This window comes from Scatophagus argus, chromosome 13 (genome assembly GCF_020382885.2).
Source record: "Scatophagus argus isolate fScaArg1 chromosome 13, fScaArg1.pri, whole genome shotgun sequence".
Taxonomy (NCBI): domain Eukaryota; kingdom Metazoa; phylum Chordata; class Actinopteri; family Scatophagidae; genus Scatophagus; species Scatophagus argus.
Genome location: NC_058505.1, coordinates 15139025 through 15159064, shown reverse-complemented (window position 1 = coordinate 15159064; position 20040 = coordinate 15139025). Strand labels below are relative to the sequence as shown.

At 39.6% G+C, this 20040-nt stretch overlaps 1 protein-coding gene across 7 annotated transcripts in view; it reads right to left on the bottom strand.

Moving 5' to 3' along the window:
- Positions 1 to 19171, bottom strand: part of LOC124068849 (CMP-N-acetylneuraminate-beta-1,4-galactoside alpha-2,3-sialyltransferase-like) — a 44458-nt gene extending 25287 nt beyond the window's left edge. Inside the window, exons 1-7 of one of the 7 annotated variants that reach the window (XM_046407338.1) lie at positions 12764 to 12945; positions 12455 to 12588; positions 10151 to 10295; positions 5487 to 5549; positions 4931 to 4972; positions 3677 to 3719; positions 2258 to 2350 (exon numbers count right to left, since the gene is read on the bottom strand). In XM_046407338.1, the coding sequence (XP_046263294.1) occupies positions 2258 to 2350; positions 3677 to 3719; positions 4931 to 4972; positions 5487 to 5549; positions 10151 to 10259 (350 nt within the window). In that variant the 5' untranslated portion in view covers positions 10260 to 10295; positions 12455 to 12588; positions 12764 to 12945. The other 6 variants (XM_046407340.1, XM_046407335.1, XM_046407339.1 and 3 more) reach the window with 6 other exon arrangements.
- Positions 19172 to 20040: the final 869 nt, after the last annotated feature.

The following is a 20040-nucleotide window of genomic DNA, read 5'->3' as shown; positions in this document are numbered from 1 at the left end:
TGTGGCTCCCACAGTCGACAGATTACACTAGCTGGCAAAGACATTGTAAACTGGAATCAAGAACAGGACACACAAGAACCATCACGCTCATGTGTTTCTCTACAGGAATCTTGGATAGCTTGTTACCATAACACTGCTATGAGTTCGCAAGAAATATGTGAAGCTCTGAGGCACAATGCCCAAACATGGCCGACATTACTGAGAGGCCTTCCGGTTAGTTTAAACCTCTTCCAGCTACCCTAATCGGTTTGATACCTTCATTATTGTCCAGAGAGAGACAGAGAGAGAGAGGCAATTATGTATGTCTCTCTCATCCGATCACCTGACAGGAGCGCACACACACAATCGGAGACTTCTGTACTGCCAAAACAAATGTAGATTCATTAAACCCAAGACTCCTGAGGCCAGAAGGGGCTATAAATAACACAGGACCATTGCGAGTCACTGAGCCCTGACCAACAGTCAGTCACTGACATCCTAACAAAGCAGGGAGACAGGGGGCTGCTTGTTGTTAAATAAAAAGTGAGGGCTCCCAAAACAGTCAACGTACGGGGTAGCATTGTACTCATTTCCTTTGCTAGGATCCATCTCTCATGGGAAATATTTTCATAACCGTGCTGCTTCAAGTTCACTGCCAACACTTGATTTAGGGCTCCAATACAAACAGTTTTGGGTAAAACAGAGGGGAGGGTGAAGTGTGGAAAATAAATTGGATTCTGCAGGGCAGGGGCTTCAGAGAAGACAAACATGGAGGAAGCAGGAGATGATTAGAGGGAGAGCCACAGGACCTCAGTGCTAGAGGTTAAGTAGGTTTTCTCTAACAGCTGAACTGTAGGCCAAAATGCTAACAAGTAGTTTTAAACTCATTTGTTTTTGCTTGGTAAACATACAAAGCAGACTAATTTTAAGAAAGAAAACACAACAAGACAATAATCCCTTTTCACACAGGACACACTAAATCATTCATATACTGCACAGTTGTGTAGGTTCAATCATACAATCGTGCCTACAAACACATACGTGAGTACAAACTTCCAGAAAAGTGCTGCATTAATTGGGCTTATTGACCTGTGTGTGACTCGGTCGAAGGTGGTAGTAATCAGTGGGCTCCCGGTGGGGGTTCTGTGCTGTACAGAACTTTGATGCGACACGTGCGGCTGATTAGAGGAAGTCATTATGATGAGAGGACATTGTTAACACATAGCCTCTCAGATAGGCAGAGGGCAGTTCCCCAAAATGCCTTCGTCTGTCTTGTTAAGCAGCACTGCAATTTACAGCTGACAGCGCAGCTGATTGCGCAGTGCTGAGGTGGTTTGTCAATTCATTCAACGTATACTGCACATATTATGTCATTTGCTAGGGATAGACTCACTCAGACACTCTGAGGTCATCTTATTTTATGTGCTTCCCTTTAAATCAGAATATTTGGGCAGAAGATTACACAGGTAGGGAGAGAAGGAGTGTTGAGGAAAAGGAAAGGGAGCCTGGTAACTTGATGGAGCCCTCCCATCTAAAGCTTGTGCTTGTGCATCTTCAAGCAAAAGATACATCAGCTTCAATATTTATGCTTCGAAACTGGTTCGCATATAACTAGGTCAAGCACTGAAGTTCCACTGGCTATTGTAAAGCAATGCGGTAAATTGCCCCTCTATTAGCTTAGCTCCAAGAATGCTGATCGGACAATGCCCTATAGACTGAGCTAAGAACGGCGGCAAATAAGGGCAAAGAGAAAAACCAAAAGAGCCAATGACATCAGAGAGGGCCATGGTGGAGGACTGTGTGGGCTGGGTACCAGGAAGCTCGTGATGAGTCAGGACAGGAAGTTGTTTATCGTTCATGGAGAAAGCCTCTAAGGCTCCAGACTGCGATAGGAGAAAGATGGGAGACCTTGTACTCGGGTGACAAAGGTTCTTTTGTGTATCAGGGGGATCACAAGGACACAGTCGGCGTTTTGTGGTGGGGCAGTAGATGATAGAAACATGATTGAAACTGGGGAAGATTGGACAGGAATGTGGGGGCTTCTCTGTTCCTGTCTCAAAACCCTCAAGGCCAAGCTGGCATCAAGTGACATCATGCATCGTGGTATGCTCGAGTAACAGCTTTAACTTTTCTTCTGCTGACATCCAATTAAAATGGTTTGTTTGTGAAGCTCCCGGTTGTGTATGTGAAATTCGTGAAGTGAGTTTCAAAGGAGTCTGCCTACATCCAATGCGTCTCCACACCATATATGTTTAAAAGAAAGAGCAATCCTCCTCACTTGGGATAGATGGTGGTCATCTTGGCTGCTGCGAATCCCGGCTTGCAAACTCCTTCACTGAGGTTGCCGTACTTATATGTCAACTCTGGTGGCCTGTACATTAAAAGAACAGATGGAGAGATTAATCAGACACATCATGACAACGGATTATCAATTATACAGACACATTTCTAAGCCTCAAAAACTGAGCTTGTCAAACAACCTGTTTGAGAGATAAGGGGAAAAACGGGGTTGCTTAGGAAGTCGGAGAACTGAGCAACAGGTTTCACCTTGTGTGTGGCAAAACAAGGCAGAGGGGCCTTGTTCAAATAATCACACTGGCAGTGCTAAAACTAGAATCCTCACGATTACTAGCATGATCATTAATAACTTGATGTGTGCCACAAATGTATTTCAAATAAACAGGGAGAAGTGAAAGAGGCCCAGAGAAGTTAGCAGGAGAAGAGGCTTGACAGCAGCTTGCTTGTGCACAGTTTAAAGCTCTTCTATACTGTGCAACATACAATACTTCAGCATACAGCTCAAGCTGACGTGTGATTTGCTAAGAATAAATCTAGGGGTGGTATCCAATCACTCAGACCACCAGCATAAAAAAAATTACCCAAATCTACCCAATTTACCCAAACTAATATACTAGATTTAAGATGAATTGCACTATTGTATGTATGTGCTCTCATGGAGTAACTAATGACACTGCGGATATAAAGTAAGGAGCTGTTTTAGATAAACTGAACCCGTATGGAAACCACCTTAAAGTGCGTGCTGACATGGTGCTTACAGCATGTGTGCAGGGTGTGGACAGACGTGCCCTGTGAGAGCCTGGGTGGTGATGGCACCATATGATTATAGTCTGCATGGTAATGGGAGGGCCAGAGAAAGGACCTCAACGCAGCAGTTTAGAGCAAGTGTGTCAAACCAATTCAGTGAATCATACACATATCAACAGACACGCTGACACAATGACGACTGCATACTGAGTCAACGTAGCATGTTCTCACAAACCACAGCCGCTCTGGAATAAACGTGAAAACACCAACTACATCTCAGTTCACACAAATCTCTTAATGTATTATTCAGCCTGCAAATTAAATCTGTGCATCTGTCAGCAGGTTTTGCTTAGGTCCCTAATGAGATGCTATATGTTTATTTAAAAAAAAAAAATCAAGTGAGATTAATCGCCCAAAGGTTTACATTTTCATGTTTCATGTTTCCCCATTGATCAAGCAGAATCTGTGTGATTAAGTGTTCAGTGGAACAAGTTGTAAAGCGTGTGTAAACTAATGGGAGTCGAAGTCTAACTGGGAATTCAGCTGTTCTAAACAGAACAAGTTAGAAACATCCCACAGACTATATGATGGAGAATCATTCAACATGTTACATTAAATGACAGAAATGTTTGCTGCAAAGAGATGTACTCACAATTTTGTGTCCAGCTGGAGCAGAAAGCCCTGCTTATCATACACTAGAGAAAAAAACAAAAACAAAAACAGAAGGAAATGACCCATTAACACGCAGGTCAAAAAGCACATTGATAGAAAGCAAGGCATCTTTGGCAGTGAAACTTTACATAGTTGAATCATTAGCCCTGGTCATCCAATCTACATAACTTTAACTATCAGCTAATTTAGCTGTAGTTGTGAACAACCTGTGCATCTTCCACAGGGAAACCAATATGGCGAAAAGAAAATAAGCATTAGAATTAAGGATTTGTGACAATAAGCGAGGTTAGGGAGAAGCCAGCCAAAACAATCTGTTGAGGTTACAATAAAGTTAGAAAAGAAGTTAGAGATCACCTATGGACAACCAAAGAGGCAGCCAATAGGTGCCTGGTGAAGCGTTGAGGTAGAAGACAGAAGCACAAAAAAGTAGGATATGGAGAAAAGACAACTTTATTCTGAATGATGTCACTGGAGTATCTACTGCAGTCTTCTATTTTATAAAGAAGCTTACAGGGTCCATAAAACACTTAACATATTACATTAATTTGTCTGTAAATTGCTGTAAAAGCTATTTATCATGACAGAGCATTAGCTGAAAGTAGGAAGAGCGTGGTATTACTCCTGTGGTTGCGGATCTTGTCTTCACAGAGAAGCTGGGGAGAAAGATAAAGAAAAAGGACAATGGGAATGCGTGATGACTGGTTAGGGAAGGATCCAAGCACTGCCCAGAAGGATGGGGACTTTGCCATAGCAGCCAACATGAATGAGTGTGCCTGTGTGTGTGTGCGCGTTTCTGTTGAGAAGCATAAAGCAGCCAGAATGCTGAGTCGAGGCAACAGGTTGGGAGAAATTAAAGCGGGAGGGTCGCACTAGTAAGACAAATGTTGGTCAGTGGAACCATACAGCACTATTATCCGAAACTTCTGCACACTGCTTCACTTGCCAGGAAACTGTTACCAAGCCAAGACAACAGAGGGCAGTGTTGTATCACATTATAGCATTATGTGGAGGACATCCTCACTAGCTGTCACGGGCACTAAATTCTGTATTTACTTTAAGAAACTGATCTAGTTGGCAAAGCTGGGGGACTCTTTGAAAATGCTGCTAGTGTCCCAGCCCAGACATGGCTGCTAAATCAGTGGAGGGTTTTAAAAAAGGGCCTGACAATTTCTTTCAAATGGTGGACGGCGAACAAGGATGGGTAGGGGTTCATTTTGTGGGGCTGCAGATGTACCTGAGCCTACTATTCGTCCCACGGTGATTTCCGTTTCCAACTCTGAAACACAAAATGGTCAGTTAGCACTGTCTAATTTCAGTCTGTTAGGGCAGAACTGGACTTGAAAATAAAGCCAACTGTAAATGTCAGACATTACAGACTAAGTGGAGGAGGAGGAGGAGAAGTTAATAGCTTTAATCCCAAAAGGCTGAATTATAAGTCTTCACTCAAAGGTGGAAAGTCCAGTCAAGTGGAAAATTAAGTGCAGAAAGTCCCCAACTGTGTTTTTTGGTTATTATGACAGTGGTATGTTGAAAATTAACCAAAAGGAATGAATGAGTGAATGGGTATGATAATAAAACATAAAAATGTGATGAATGTGGTAGTGATAGATGAAAGTGGTAAAAATGGAAAGCTTTTATTGTTGAGTTAGCAGAGATTTATAATCCATGGAAAACAAAAAGACCTCAAAAAAAAAAAAAAAAAAAAAAAAAAAAAATTAAAAAAAAATCACCCGCTTCACCACAACTTGAAAGTCACCCAGAATCAGTGGGCAGAGTCTCAGTGCCTCTACCTGGAATTCTTTTCACTTCAGCCCCTTTAGTCAGGACTACAGCTGTCTCTCCTGCATCACCCTCTGAAAACAAAAGGGGTTAACACACTGAAAAAGGATCATCACTGTAGCGCTGTGGAAGCAACTATCAACCATACAACTATTGACCAAGTCCTTACAATATAAAAAGTATGTTTTCAACATCAACTGCACAACACAGACCAAGGCGGCACACAAAAACAGATACATAAAAAAGGCCGACAGGAAGAAACAAAGCATCAAAGGTTTAACACTCACTCTTCAATGTGCATCTACCATCACAGTACTGTCATTCATAGAGTACAGTAACAACACAGGAGAAATGTCAAAGAATCTAAAAGAATCAATTATAGCATGTGAATGTCTCATTATAGCTTTAACTAACAGTGGAAAAAAAACTGTGACATTTCCATTCTAATTCCCCTTTCTGATTATTCATTATAATGCCTTAGCAAATAGAGAAAAAGTAGGGACCCATAATACAGACAGTGTGCTTCAAACCCACAAGAAACCCACGGCTTCAGAAGAATAAATTTTTTTAAATGTCTCTTGGTTCTTTCAAAAATAATCAGAGGACAACTGTCATATCTCTTCATCCAAATGTCGATGATAAAGCACAATAAAAACCACAAAGCCCTCTTCAAAACAGAACAAGTGCTCCTTGTCACAAAGAGACAAAGTGAAACTCTGCTAACAGGAATGCTATACAAAACATGTTCTGCAATAGCAAGCTACAAGCACAACACAACCTCTCCATGTGAGAGATTTTGGGAGCTCAAATTTCTCAATTAATAAACCTCAAAGTCTGTTCCAATTGTAATAAGCGCATGATCACTTCAGCTCTGAGACCAGAGGAGGCAATCCGAGATGCTGAAAGCCAAGCTGGGGAATTGTAGAGGGCACTCCTGAATTTACTGCTAATTGTGCACTGGATATGACAGGGGAATGGAGAATCCCACTTTGAAAGATTGTGTATCTTTATAATAAAACATTTTTTATATATATTTTTGAATTCATCTCATAACAGCATGATCTATTTTAGTGTTTTATTTTAGAAAAGTGGTTGTAAAAACCTGCAAAAGCAAATGAAATCAACAGGGTTGAAATTACGGGCTTGACGACTACTGCTGCAGGTGTTCCTGTTATTATCAACAAATCAAGTCAAGTGAATATGCTGTTGAGAGGTTCTGAATTCAAAAGACAGCCGGCTGCGACTGCATTATCTACAAACAACTTTTGACAAAATATGAGGAAGACAAAGTCCTGACTTGTGAAAGTGTCAATCTATTTGCGATCACTATGTCACGTCGGGGGACTTCCAACTGTTGAAAAGTAAAGTAAAGTTGCCAGACTCATGCGTAAAAAGCATTGAAAACATCAACACTGTGGTGAATAAATCTGAAACAAACAAACAAACAAAAACATTTACATGACGTGAAAACAACAGCAGTTCAGTAGAATGTGTGAATTTCTTTCATTATAGCTGCACAGGCTTTAATTATGGTTTCAGAGTTGAATGAGACAGAAGAAAATAGCCAGAGAAACAAGCGGAGGCCAACAGGCCCTTGTTACGTTTCTCCTACAGCAGTTCTTGACCACGTAAACTGAGAGCACTACTGGAGTAGATGATGAGTACAGCTAATGATCAAATGAGACAAAAAAAGACTCTATTGTTGAAAGTACACAGGTGAAGTGGAGAGGGGCCCCTCATCACTCTAGCCTTACAAGAGCCAAATATCCACTAACAGAGGAACGACATGGTCATATGAACCTACTCAGAAAATTGACACCTCTAGGCAGCTAGCAAGGCTGAGCCATGAAAACAAACCAAAATCTAAACACATACACAAAAAAATAGAAACAAAAAGCAATAATACAAAAACAAAACAGAAATGGAATGAGACACTCATGTGATTACAGGCATTATCACTTAAGTATAAAAAGAGGGGCAAAACAACAGGGCAGGACACAAGCCCTGATTGTGGTGAACAGCTGGTCAACCCAGTTCCTGTCACAGCTCACAGTGACAACCCCCTGAATGCTGAATGCATGGTAGAATAAAAAGCCACAGACGAACTACAGAGATGTCCTTAATGATGTATAAAATGAGCATGGCATAAGTCTCCATACATTCAATTTGTCCCAAGAGCCAGGACTGAGTCCACACTGTAAGTCAAGAATGAGGAGGAGAGATTATCCAGATTTGATCCTCTCAGTGAGACAGCATAGCTTAACTGACCAAGTCAGCAGGCATAAGAGATCATCTGCAAGCTCATCTTTCCCCTCTGACAATCTTTAAGCCAAATATGTGGCACCACAGTAATGCAGAAAGCCAATACTTCTCACTGCAATCAAAGCTATTCTAAATTTGCTTTGAGCTACTGAATACTGAAATTGAGAAATCAGCGTGATACAGCTGAAATCATCTGTTGACTAGGTGCACTGTCAATGCCACAGCACTTAAAAAGAATCTTTTAGCAATATTAAAAGAGAAATGTATACACTTAAAGTGAAATTTGGACTCATTTATAAGAAGCAGTTTGTCACAACCACCAATACATAGACAAACTGCAGGGGTACATCACAAACTGGAAAGTAGTTGGGTAGAGCAAGGTCTAGGATCAACAACACAGACGGCTGACAGACAGAAATGCTAATAGAGATTCATGCATGCTTAAAATAAAGGGGAAGAGACAAGAAATTAAGTTGTGTTGCACAGAGAAGCTCAGCAACACTGGTAAAACTGTGACTGATAAACATGTGTTTTATGAGGGGACTGAAAGAGATCACTGATTCAATTGACCTGATCTCCTCAGGCGGATCGTTCCAAAGCCAAACACCCTCTCGCCTTTAGCCATCAGCTGGGCCTCTGGATCAAATATGTACTGCCGTGGTACTAAGAGGTCAGAAATATAGCAGGGAGCAAAGCCACAGAGTCAGCTGCTGAATATTGAAGATAGTGTAGTGTGAATGGATGTGCCCACACCAGAGTCTCAGTCCTGGCTTCAACATGCCATTCTGAATTACCATATAGCAGACCAGAAGCATAATTCGTCTACCTAAGATCAACGTGACCAAGACTGTATTTTTGCATCCCATAGACAGCAGGTGGGAAAACAGTGGACTTGACAGGAATGAGCACATTTCTCTTTCTGCCTAAGATCTATCTAACCTGGTCTGTGACAAGAGGAAACCAGAGCTAAACTTTACATTACACCCAGTGTGAAGACATAAAGGACACAACACACAAAAGACAGTACAGACAGACAGACAATATTTTTCTCCAAGCTTTACACTATGGAGAGCAGGCTGTCACTCTAGCCAAACTCTCAATCTGGTTCAAAACATTTGTTTTCTGGGCCAAAGGCTGCTCCATGAGAATGTTATCCTCAAAAATAAAATCCTGGAGGGGGCATAGGCAAAAAAAACGTTCTCAAAACTGAGAAAGAGAAATCTTCTAGCCCCCTCTGCTGGATTCTGACGGCTGTTTCAGGTGCATACAGTATGACATCATCTCCCCCTTTCTCCTATCATCAGTTAGCAATCTGACCACATATTTTGCCTGAAAAAACACTTCCTAGTGAGCCAAATAGAAATGGTATATAAACACCCAGGTCTATCATCACTACTTTTCTAAATATAGGCTCAGAAAGGGAAGATATCCAGCACTAAAAGGGAATCATATTCACTCATAATAACCATTACCCAAGCATCCCAGGGGAATTTTTAAGTTGAACATGGAAAACAAAAACATGCGTTTATGTTTCAGATTGCAGTTTTTAATACTTGAAAACCACATATCTCCAAATCTGATGATTTATATATATATATATATATATATATATATATATATATACATATATGATATATCATATAAAAACATAAAACACTGACAGGAAGTGTTTTTAAGGAAATTTTGCTTATTATACCTACATGGTCTTAAGTAAGGTTTTGAATGCAGGACTTTTAATTGTAGTAAAATATTTTCACAATGTAGTATCAGTACTTTTACTTAAGTAGGTGATCTGAATACTTCTTCCATCACTGCTTCTCAAAATATTATGGAGGGCTTTGTGAAAAGGAGACATTAGTTGGGTCAGCTAGGGTTTCTTTGAGTGTTGAAATCCGAAATGCTACTTCCTCCCATCTAAAATTAAAACGCATGAGAAAATGTAGGCGCTGTGTCATGAAAAGGCTTTGATTGGTCAGTGCATGAGTATTCTTACTGCAGCTGAGGCCTGTCAATAGATTTTCATCTGAGAGACAACCCACAAGGGCTGGTTTTAAGACAAAGAGATGGGACAACTAACACTGGATGTACAAGAAAATCTGATTCACCTTTTCGCACAACGTTCAGTGCTCTGGTGAAGTGAATGAAGAACTAATTCAGTATCAAAGAAAGACAGCTTCAAAGACATCAACATGGTGACATACTCATGGCTGCAACAGATAGACCATTAAAAAAACATATTGAAACAGACTAACAGTTAACTGGCATTCGACACAGAGAGGCAAACAGCAAAACAGAGACAGGTGTCAAACAGATTTGCTCAAGAAAACAGATAAAGAGAAATATGCGCTATGGCAGATGGATGATCAGGTGATGAATAAATGTTACAAACATTCAGAGAGGGGATGTTACTTACGAGGCTTCTGGCCCCATACATGTAGATGTAGCTTCCCAGAGGAGTAGTAAATAAAGCCCAGGACCAGCATGGGGCACAGGATGAACAGCAGCTTATGTGTGTGCTTCATGGTCTTCAGTCATTCACATGGCACCATCCAGGTCATCTGAAACATCAAGAGAAGACAGTGACATAGCATTTATACATCCATTTATACAACCCAAAAGGGAAATTCATCTTTCACAGCAAGGAATCAAAACTGAGAAAGAACAAACAAACTGAATATAACATCTCTTCTTCTCTCCTTGGGGACTACTCATATTCACTCATATCTGGGGGGCCTTCTACAAAGCCAGCAAATTACAAGAAGAAAAAAGATTTCAACATTGGCCAATGCCTCTTAACGCCAATGAATAAAATATGTGCCCAAACATTTGCAGACATTTTTATTTTTTTAATTTTTTTATATAAAAATGCAGATGAAAGGCTATTTTCTCTTCAATGCCAGTTATGTTCAGAAATCTACAGCATAACTAAATGTATTTTTATATTTTACTAATGAATAAAACATGCTAAATGTTCATCTAAGTTCGGCCTCATTTGTTATACTGTTCTATTTTAACAGATGCAAAGATACAAATAAAGAAAGTAACAACAATACTGACTGCCCTTCTTGCTAAATATCAGAAATTACAAAACCCATATTGGTCTAGCACTAACTTTTGGTCTTAGTGGTGATGATGGCTGACTACTGCTACTCATCAACTGTTCAAACATGCCTTATCTTAAAAACAGTAATGTTCATACAAGTTTACAGGAAACCACACCCTTATTGGTGTATGATGCATGGCAGTTAAAAGAAAAAAGGAGTCATTGCTGTTAGTTCATTCAGTTAAACAAATTACTGCTTCATGTAGTTAATCTAAACTTTCATTAAACCTTAACTGAGTTGCCTCTAGCACACAAGCTCTAGTTATGCTCTGTCCCGATTATAAATGAATTAAAGCCAGCTACATAGGCTGTACTAAATGTCCATGATCATGTCCAGTCCAGCTGTTGGTTGACAGCAGAAAAGACAACTCATTCGTCATCTCTGTGTGGCCTGGTCTCCTTACTTTGAGCCATGTATCATGGACTGCAACTAGGCACTGTGATACTACTTTCAATTTCAGACATATTTTTATGTCAGCATAATCTACACCTTTCATTGAAAACAAACCCTTCTGAATCATAAAATGCCGTGCAGTTTTTGTTTTATTTTTCATTTGAGACATGTTTAGACAATATACACCCGATGCAATCGGTTTCATCCTGCCAGAGGCAAGTGAAAAGGAGAGACCATTAAGTACGGGATGTCAGAGCAGTTGAGCTAAAATGAGACTGTGCTACCTCTGGAAATTACCTGACAACCTGTCATAGCCGTATTTAATAACTGGGCTTGTGAAACATTAACTAATCAGAAATAACAACCTGTAAAACGCAATTAACGACACTTATTGTAGACGTCTAAATGTAAAATACACAAGACAAAACAGCAGCACCTCTGCCGAGTCCAGTCGACACATCGCATCAATTTCCACCAAACGATATCGTATTTCTTGTGACAGAATGTTGTTCAACACTTTCATTGGGAATTTCACTCAGACTATACTCGTGACAGGAAAGGGGAACGTAATACATTTTTCAAGCAGAACAAAAGCTTAATTACAGCCATCGCTATGAGTCGCACAGCTTAACTTATCACCATCACTAACGGAACTTTGCGGTCCCATAGCGCAACATTATAGTTCAGCGTCACCACATTTACCGAGTACTTTCAGATTATTGTGGAGACGGATTAGGCTTAAGTTATAAAACAAAGCCACGAACACATCTAACGGTTGCCGGATACTGACATAGAGGTAACTCAGTACAATAAAGGGACGACAGAAAACAAGAAGCAGCTAACCGTTACCGTTAGCTAAGCCTAGCCAGCCGCTATGCTAGCGACGCTACGTTGGCAGTGGGAATTTGGATTGATCTGGGCCTGCAGCGTAAAAACACACCAATGGTTGAGATATTTTTTTGGCTGGACGTGGGCTTTACACCTATAAGCCTAATCAATGCGTAAAACAGTCCACACATTTAGGACAAATACTCGCATGCAACAACAATGAGTGTTACAAATTTGACAAGAGAACAATGGCGAGGGAGTCTGTAGGTAAGGAGAGCCTTGGACCACCGGTTTGCCTAAATTAACCACCACCACCATCATTGTCGGGTAAAACACGGCGTAGCAGCGCCTCATAGCCATTTCCAATTGATCTGGGTAGCTGTAGACATTACCTTTTCTATTTCGCCGAGTCCTCAGGTCAGAAACAATACCAGCCTTAGTTTAAAGAAAGGTTTGGTCGATAAAACGACCGTGTTCTCTCTCCTCTCCAAGCCATCGCTGAGAAATCTGCGAAAGTAGCCCGGCTCTGTAAGGACAAGACGACCACTCTTGACTGCGTGTTTCCCCTACTGTCTCACCAGCTCCACTTCACACCAAGACCGGTACGATGAAAAAAGCAAAACCCTTCATCAACATGATCCTCATCATTCTTCAGCAGCAGTAGCGGCTTGTGGATCTTCAGCAACAGTCACACGACGTACCTCTGAATATTGATGCTCGCTCCTATTTTAATGGACCTAAAGTGAATGCACCTTTTCATGTGGTCCTTCACGTGGTGCTCGTTCTCTGCGCGTCAGCTGTTAACATCGCATTGTAACCGGGTTACAACGGACACATCACCCCCCACCCAAATGTTTCTGTATTAGCTCAGCAACAATAATAGAGATGCAATAATATATAGAGCAGTTTGAACTGCCTGCTCAGCACTATTTTTTATTTTTTGGATTGACTGCGCAGGTGTAGGTTAGTGGTGAAAGTAGTCCATAGATAAATTTTAAGCAATGCAGCCTATTCTGGGTTGAAACCCAGCATGCCTTTCTTTGGAGTAATTTGTCTTGGAAGTAAACACCTTTCTCCACACAAGCCTTCTTGTCGTGTTTAGTTATAGTATCCTTTGGGTCAGTTTTTATATAAATCCTTGTCCAACAGACCATCAATAGACCACCATCCTGTCTGCCAGCAGTGAGTGTCTGGTGGCTCAGCAGAAGTTTGGAAAGCTTTTCCTGAAATGCTTAGCTCTAATTATCCGTTAGAGAATGACAAATAATGATTATGTACAAAACTGTAAGCCCCTTTGCTCCATGATGATGATAATGCTCCTACCCACAAGTCATGATTACTCAGTGGGTTGTTTGTCACAAGCTGTTTTGTGTATTTTACTTGTTTTGTATCCAGGGAGGTGGTTTCTACCATCATCATGAGGTCAGAGAACCAAGGTAATCAACTCGGTTCACTGCTTGATAGTGACTGCAGCGTCAGAAAAAAAGGAGAAACATGAAAATGAACCAAAGGCAGTCACTCATTTAAAGTTTGAATAACGTTTACAGCCTGAGGTATGAACATTTATTTGCATGGTAAATTAAGAAAAGCGGGTTACTTCTGTTGGCATGAAAGGTAGGTCTATAGAAAAATCTAGTATCAAGTATGACTGGTCCAAAATCATGTTCAAAATGCAGCACGCACCAACAGGAGCCATAAGCATCGAGGGCTTATCATTCGTACTGAAGAACTGCTTATCAGCCAGGGCCATGCATGTATCCATATACACAGGCACATTGAGAGCAAAAACACTTTCGAACATAAGAAGTGCAGGAACTACTCTCACCAATATTATTTTAAAGAGGAATAACAAAACATTCAGAGAGTACTCCGCAATTAATCACTGCATATGGCATACGAGTTACAGCGTGCTGCACTTGTTCTCCTTATCCTTCTTTGTGTTTATTGGCGGATTGTAAATCAGCTTTCAAGAGCATACCACCACCTGCTTTATCAGAGTGTGTAGATACTGCGCTTGTAAAGTCAGTGAAAGCAATTTGGCTTCATATTATCAATTTTATTTATTGACTAGAATTTATTTATCTCCTTATTATTCTTTATTACTTTATAGCTAGTCATACAAAATTTCCCATTATCGGTCAATAGTTTATCTGTCCGATAAATATCGTGCACCTCTGATTTTAACCAGTATTTTTCTGGGGTAAAATATAAACACTCTCATTTTCTGTTATTAACAAGACCTACTTTTTGATAAATGCTTTTTGTCTCTGTGTTGGACCAAGTTAAAGCACAAGCTGCCATCATTAATACTATTTTAAAGGAGAATAATGATGCATTCAGAGAGTACTCTGCAATTAATAACTGCATATGAAATAGGAGTTGTCAGCTCATATCTCTGCAAAGCAGTTCTCACTTCAAACTGTCATTCACATTGTGAAACATAAGCTTTAAAATGAAGAGCAGTGTGAAGAGGTGGTGCGAGATTCACACACGGATGTTCCCATCACTGTGACCAGACTATGTTTATCAAACTTCCAAGAATAGAAGTACTGATATAAATAACTGAATGACTTATCCTCTGTTTGGAGGCGTAATATCTTCAGATCTTGTGGCTGGCAACTCATAGCAGATTGCTGTGTGGGGGCAGATCAATAGTCCTGTCACACCTGCTTGGGTTACTCCAGTAACTCACTTTTCCTCTCAGATCTTGCATCTTATATGTGCCCTGACACTCACAAGGCCTCTGTTTTTTGCTCTTCAAAAGTGTGGCAGAGTAGCATACTGATCTATAAATATTAAATCAGGCAGGAAATACAATCTGCTCACCCACTGCTCTCCATCTGGGGTCAGGAGATTAGCAGAAGCCAGGAGAATAAAATACATTCACAAACAAACACTGAGATATGTGCACACATGAACACGAGCCTATTGACGTGTCCCAAGATCATAGACTTTTTCCAATGCTGGCGTTAGACTCCTTGTAAGTATGGCACCACTTCATGGCCTTTGGCATACAAATCATTTGTTTATATCACACTTAGAGGCAGGAATAATCCATGGCCACCAAGAACAATGCAGGAGCTGACATTTTCCATTCAGTAGCCCTGTCTGGGAAGCACACATTTGTTTGTCTACCAGGAGTAAGGAGTAAGGAGCTGTGTGCCTAAAGGGGAAAGCACATCCTCAGTCGAGTTGCTAAGACAGAGCCGCTTCCAAATTAAATTGATCCTTTGGGGTTTGAAACATGGCTCAGTCATTCTACGATTGTGGTTTCTCCGCTTCTCCTCTGTCAGGCTCCATTCCTCTAATATTCTAATTATTTTCATACAGGCAAGGGTATAAACAATAGAGCAAGGTCTATCATGATAACAGAAATACCAACCAAAGTCTCCAACCAAAATGAAATCCTTCAGTGTGGATTGTGGAATTGGTGCTACTAGATCAGATACCATCAGGTTCATCACTGGGTATAGAATTTTATCTCCTTCAAGTGCATTCAGACTTTATTTGCTGTGCACAAGCTCTCACTTTAAGCCCATTCTAGGAGCTTAAAGGTACAACAGATCAGCTGGTGGTGGAAACAGTGAAATGAGGTTTAGGAAAATGTAATGTCTTTCATGTTGTTGGTTTTATTTGTGGCTTTTTGTAGGGCAACTTCTATCCTTCAGGCTTTGAAAACACTGCATCAGTTACATGTAAGTGATAATACTGGGAGATAACAGCTGTGCATAAGCTCAACATCAGGAAAAAAGCTCACCAGAGATTGTAAACTGCTTGATGAAATCTGTGCCAACTGTAACCCCTACTATCCGCTAAGGCTGACTAATGAATCCCTCTTTAAAGGAACTTAATCTGGATTCTTGTCTTTCACCACTGCGAGTTACAGCACAATAACATAACATTGAAATTTATCTTTATTCAGACATTTTCACGTTTAATCACATCATCTCTCTGAGTATTTCAGCATGAGTACACAGCTGGACGTTTTTATGTATCTAAATCATAGTTGAACTCAGTGCTCAGTGATGTTGCTCTTCTTCTAATGGGGAAGCAGCAGGAAAAAAGCTAGTGCTAATGGGATACTAAAAGATCCCATAGTAGGGCGAACTAGAGAGACTGCATCTGCATGAACAATGCTTCCAGTTCCCATTGATTTGGTACAGGCACCATCTTGACAACAGCCACTTCTTTAAAAGACAAAACCCTGTTAAGATCACTGTCTATCTTCTTCAGAAAAAAACAAAATTCCATTTTAATATAGCAATAATTAATAATAGGTCAAGGCTTCTCGGAGAAAAATCAAACAAAAAAATTGTTTCTTTATCCTCTAATAGACATATGGCATTTCTGTTGACTTACTATGGTAATTGTGCAGCTCCTCAATGGTCAACATGTCCAGAATCTGAACTGAACTTTTTAAAAACTTTCTAATATACAGTATGTATGTATATGTAGTAATGTTAACACTGTAGTTGATTTAAATCCTAAGCTGCGCATTAATTGTTTAAAATTTGTCAATTTCACCCTTGTTAAAATTCCTGCATCTTGTATATGTTAAGCTTTCTATAAAAGTTTGTAAAATATTTGCAAATTGTAAATACTACCACACATAGAAAAAAGCAGATGATACATGGCTTTCTTATGGGCTGTACTCCTCAGAGAAAATGCAAAAAGAAAAACAAATATGATCTCCTTATGTCTCCTTGCTGGAAATAATTATTTCAATGATATAATGTGCAGAATTTGCACTTTTAAGGTTTGTTCACCATCCTCATTTTGATCACACGGTGCAAGACTTTATCAACCTCAGACCGCTGAGCACAGGACTTAAGATACTTAAGATATTACTTTTGACAGATATATTGATATGTTTTAAAATATGAAGCTGTGTGAAACATTTTGTTTGCTCTGTTTAAGAGGAAATTTCAAAGACCATTCAGATTATGAAATATGTCTTTTATGAACTTAAATTTCCTTAAAGGTGAAAACAGACATTACCTTCTCTGATGGTCAAGTCCTTCATCCAGAATGTTAGTATCAGGCAGACTCATACTGCTGAATGACAGAATAAATAGAGGAATGCTCACACAGAGCAGTATTTTCAAAAGGCAGAGTAAATACAGAATTGATTTGTTCACTGTGCTCATAGCACTCTCCGCAAACACTGGTTAACTAATAACAGGGAGGATGTGAGCGACAGGAAAATGGTGTTACATATAATCCCAAATAACCATAAGCCCTGCAGTACACTTTTGCACATTTAAAACCAATGACAAGATGTGTAAGAAAGAAATTCTGGCATAAAAATAACTGCTTTCATGTTTCAACATGTCTGAGTATCAGATGTAGCAAAAAGCAAAGCCAGACAAAGAGAAGTTTGTGACCTTTGTACCAGAGGCTTGCAAGCTTACCGTGAGCTTGTTTAAATCAAAATCATTTCAGATTTTATGTGGAGTTGAATCATTTGCTCAGTTACTGGCATATTTATACAAACATTTGAGCAAATTTAACATACCCATTTCTAATTCTAGGGAATTAACTATCATATAAGAATGTATAAAATGCTCTGCGTGAGTCCTGTGTGTTGCGTTACTATTATTTATTGGGTGAAAAGATTTTAAGATTTTGAGACGTTTTGGAAGCAAAAACAAAAATATGGTGTCTTTTTTTAATTTAGTTTATGGTATTTACTGCAGTATTTTGCATACTGTGTATTGGACTTTTGATGTGAACTTTATGTTACATCACTAATTATTTCCTAAAAGTGCACGAAACATAAGGGTAATATGTTTGTTGAAGCAAAAATGGTACATGCTGAATATCATGACATTTGTAAAATGAGAAATATTTTTCCACCCAGTCACAGCTCAACAACCCATAAATGCAGAAACGTAAGGTCAAAAATCTGGGTCATACAGACCAAGTATTAACTATCGTAGGTTTCTATATATTAATTTAGGAGGAACAGTCCCTAAACAAATTCTCCCTATAACTCTTTCTCAAACCACGTAATCTTGAAAATTGGCAATTTTGGCATTTTATTTGTTGTAGGAATGGTATCAGATGGTACATTTCCAGGCATGTCGCACCAGTGCTTGTTGCTCTGAAACTGGGAGAAACAGTGCTTACAGGCAAAAAATGCTCAGATGATTGTAGGCTTGATCCATCATGTGATAAAGCAGAGCCTTGGGGAAACCTATAGGCTTAGATTGCTGCTGTCTGCTGCTTAATGAGGTGGCAACAACAGGAAAAGTCCCATTAGAATGAAACAGAAACATTGCATGATCTTTATAGCAGCACAGTACCTATAGTTTGTGTAGAAAATAGTGACCTAAGACATGCTTATTTCCTGCAGTAAAGCCAAAAGAGGGAAGCAGAAGTTTGTGCTGTTTATAGTTGAGTTTATAGTGCATTTTGAAATATGCTGCAAAAGCAAAAAGGCTGAGTAAAACGGTCACTCGCTTGTTTCAACTCTTGCTTTCACACCTTCTACACCCACCTGGACTTTCTGTCTCTGTCATTCAAATATTCTCACACGCTCTTTCACATGCTTGTGTGTATGTGCATGCATGTGTACATGCACATGCTGCATGTGGTCTCTGTTTGGAGCTGCTCTGTATAACCGCAGGAGCTTTTGCAGACATGTTATGAAATTTTTTATACGCAGATTGTAACTAATACTGTGTATACACCATGGATGAAAGACAAGTGCTCAGCCTGTAGGGTCAGGTCAAGATCTCTACCACCAACCATTCAGCTTCGCACATCATCTGATTCCATGTATTCTGTTAGATTTCACCAATTCAATTCAATTCAATTCAATTATGCAAGACTGCAATAGGGGAAAAAAATCTAAATTAGACTGACCTTTAAATGCTATTAACTTTGTTGATTTTTGCTGAGAATCACCCTTTAATGCAGGCTTAAAATAATTTCTGCTAAACAAGAAGCAAACATTATCAGTCAGTCAGAACAAAGACAAGAAGAAAAGAAATTCAAGAAATAGGGTCATACATGTTTACTTACTAAGATTGACAGAAACCGCTATGCAGTGGCCTGCAGTTCACCTGTGTCCAGATCGTGGGCGTTACCATGACAGTGGTCTCGAGCTCTGAATCAAGGACAGGCAATACGCTTAATGTGTAGAACATTTCACAGTCTCTGACATGGTAATGATTAATGAGATTGAAAGTAGCTCTTACAAGTGCACAGAACAGATCCAAATCCTGAAAAATGAAGTAATATCCACAGTGAAGAACATTCACCAGGTAAAAGCAGTAACTCCACAATAATGTGTCTGAATAAGTTTTTTAATAAACTTATTAGTTTGTTCTAAAATGATAAGGGTTCTTCGTTGTTTCAACTTTGGTCTTTTATTGACAGAGTGCTCTCTTATCACATGTCCCAGACATAATACAGACCGTCCTCCTCACCATCCATCTTACACGCGGCCTGTGCAACCCTAACTGTCGCAACAAATCTATTCTGAGATGCATGCCAACACAAAACACATTCTCTAAACCATTGCATCGAAAATTAAAATACAACCAGCAGATTCTCAGTGACCTATAGTTCATCGCTCTTACAGTGAGTTTAACTACATGAGAAAAGATACTTCCTGCTTCCTGTTTCGCAACACAGCCTGTGAGAGTCTCTGCCGTAACATCGACACAAAAACTGTCTGTATGTATGTTGTCAAAGGCTTTATCTAATCTTGAATCTTTCATTTTCACCCGGAAGTTGCACGAAGAAGGTCCATGTCACTCAGAATAATTTACCATACCATAATTTACCTTTATCATTTTGTTTTATGAGGTATCTCAGATACAGACAGTTGCTAAAAAAAAAACTAATATAATCTCCTAACCTGTTCACACTCATCTTGTATAGAGAAATACAGTGTATTAAACCACCATCTGCAGTTGGATGTAAAAGGAAAGCTAAGTCAAAAATAAAACTACATAAGCCAATAAACTGC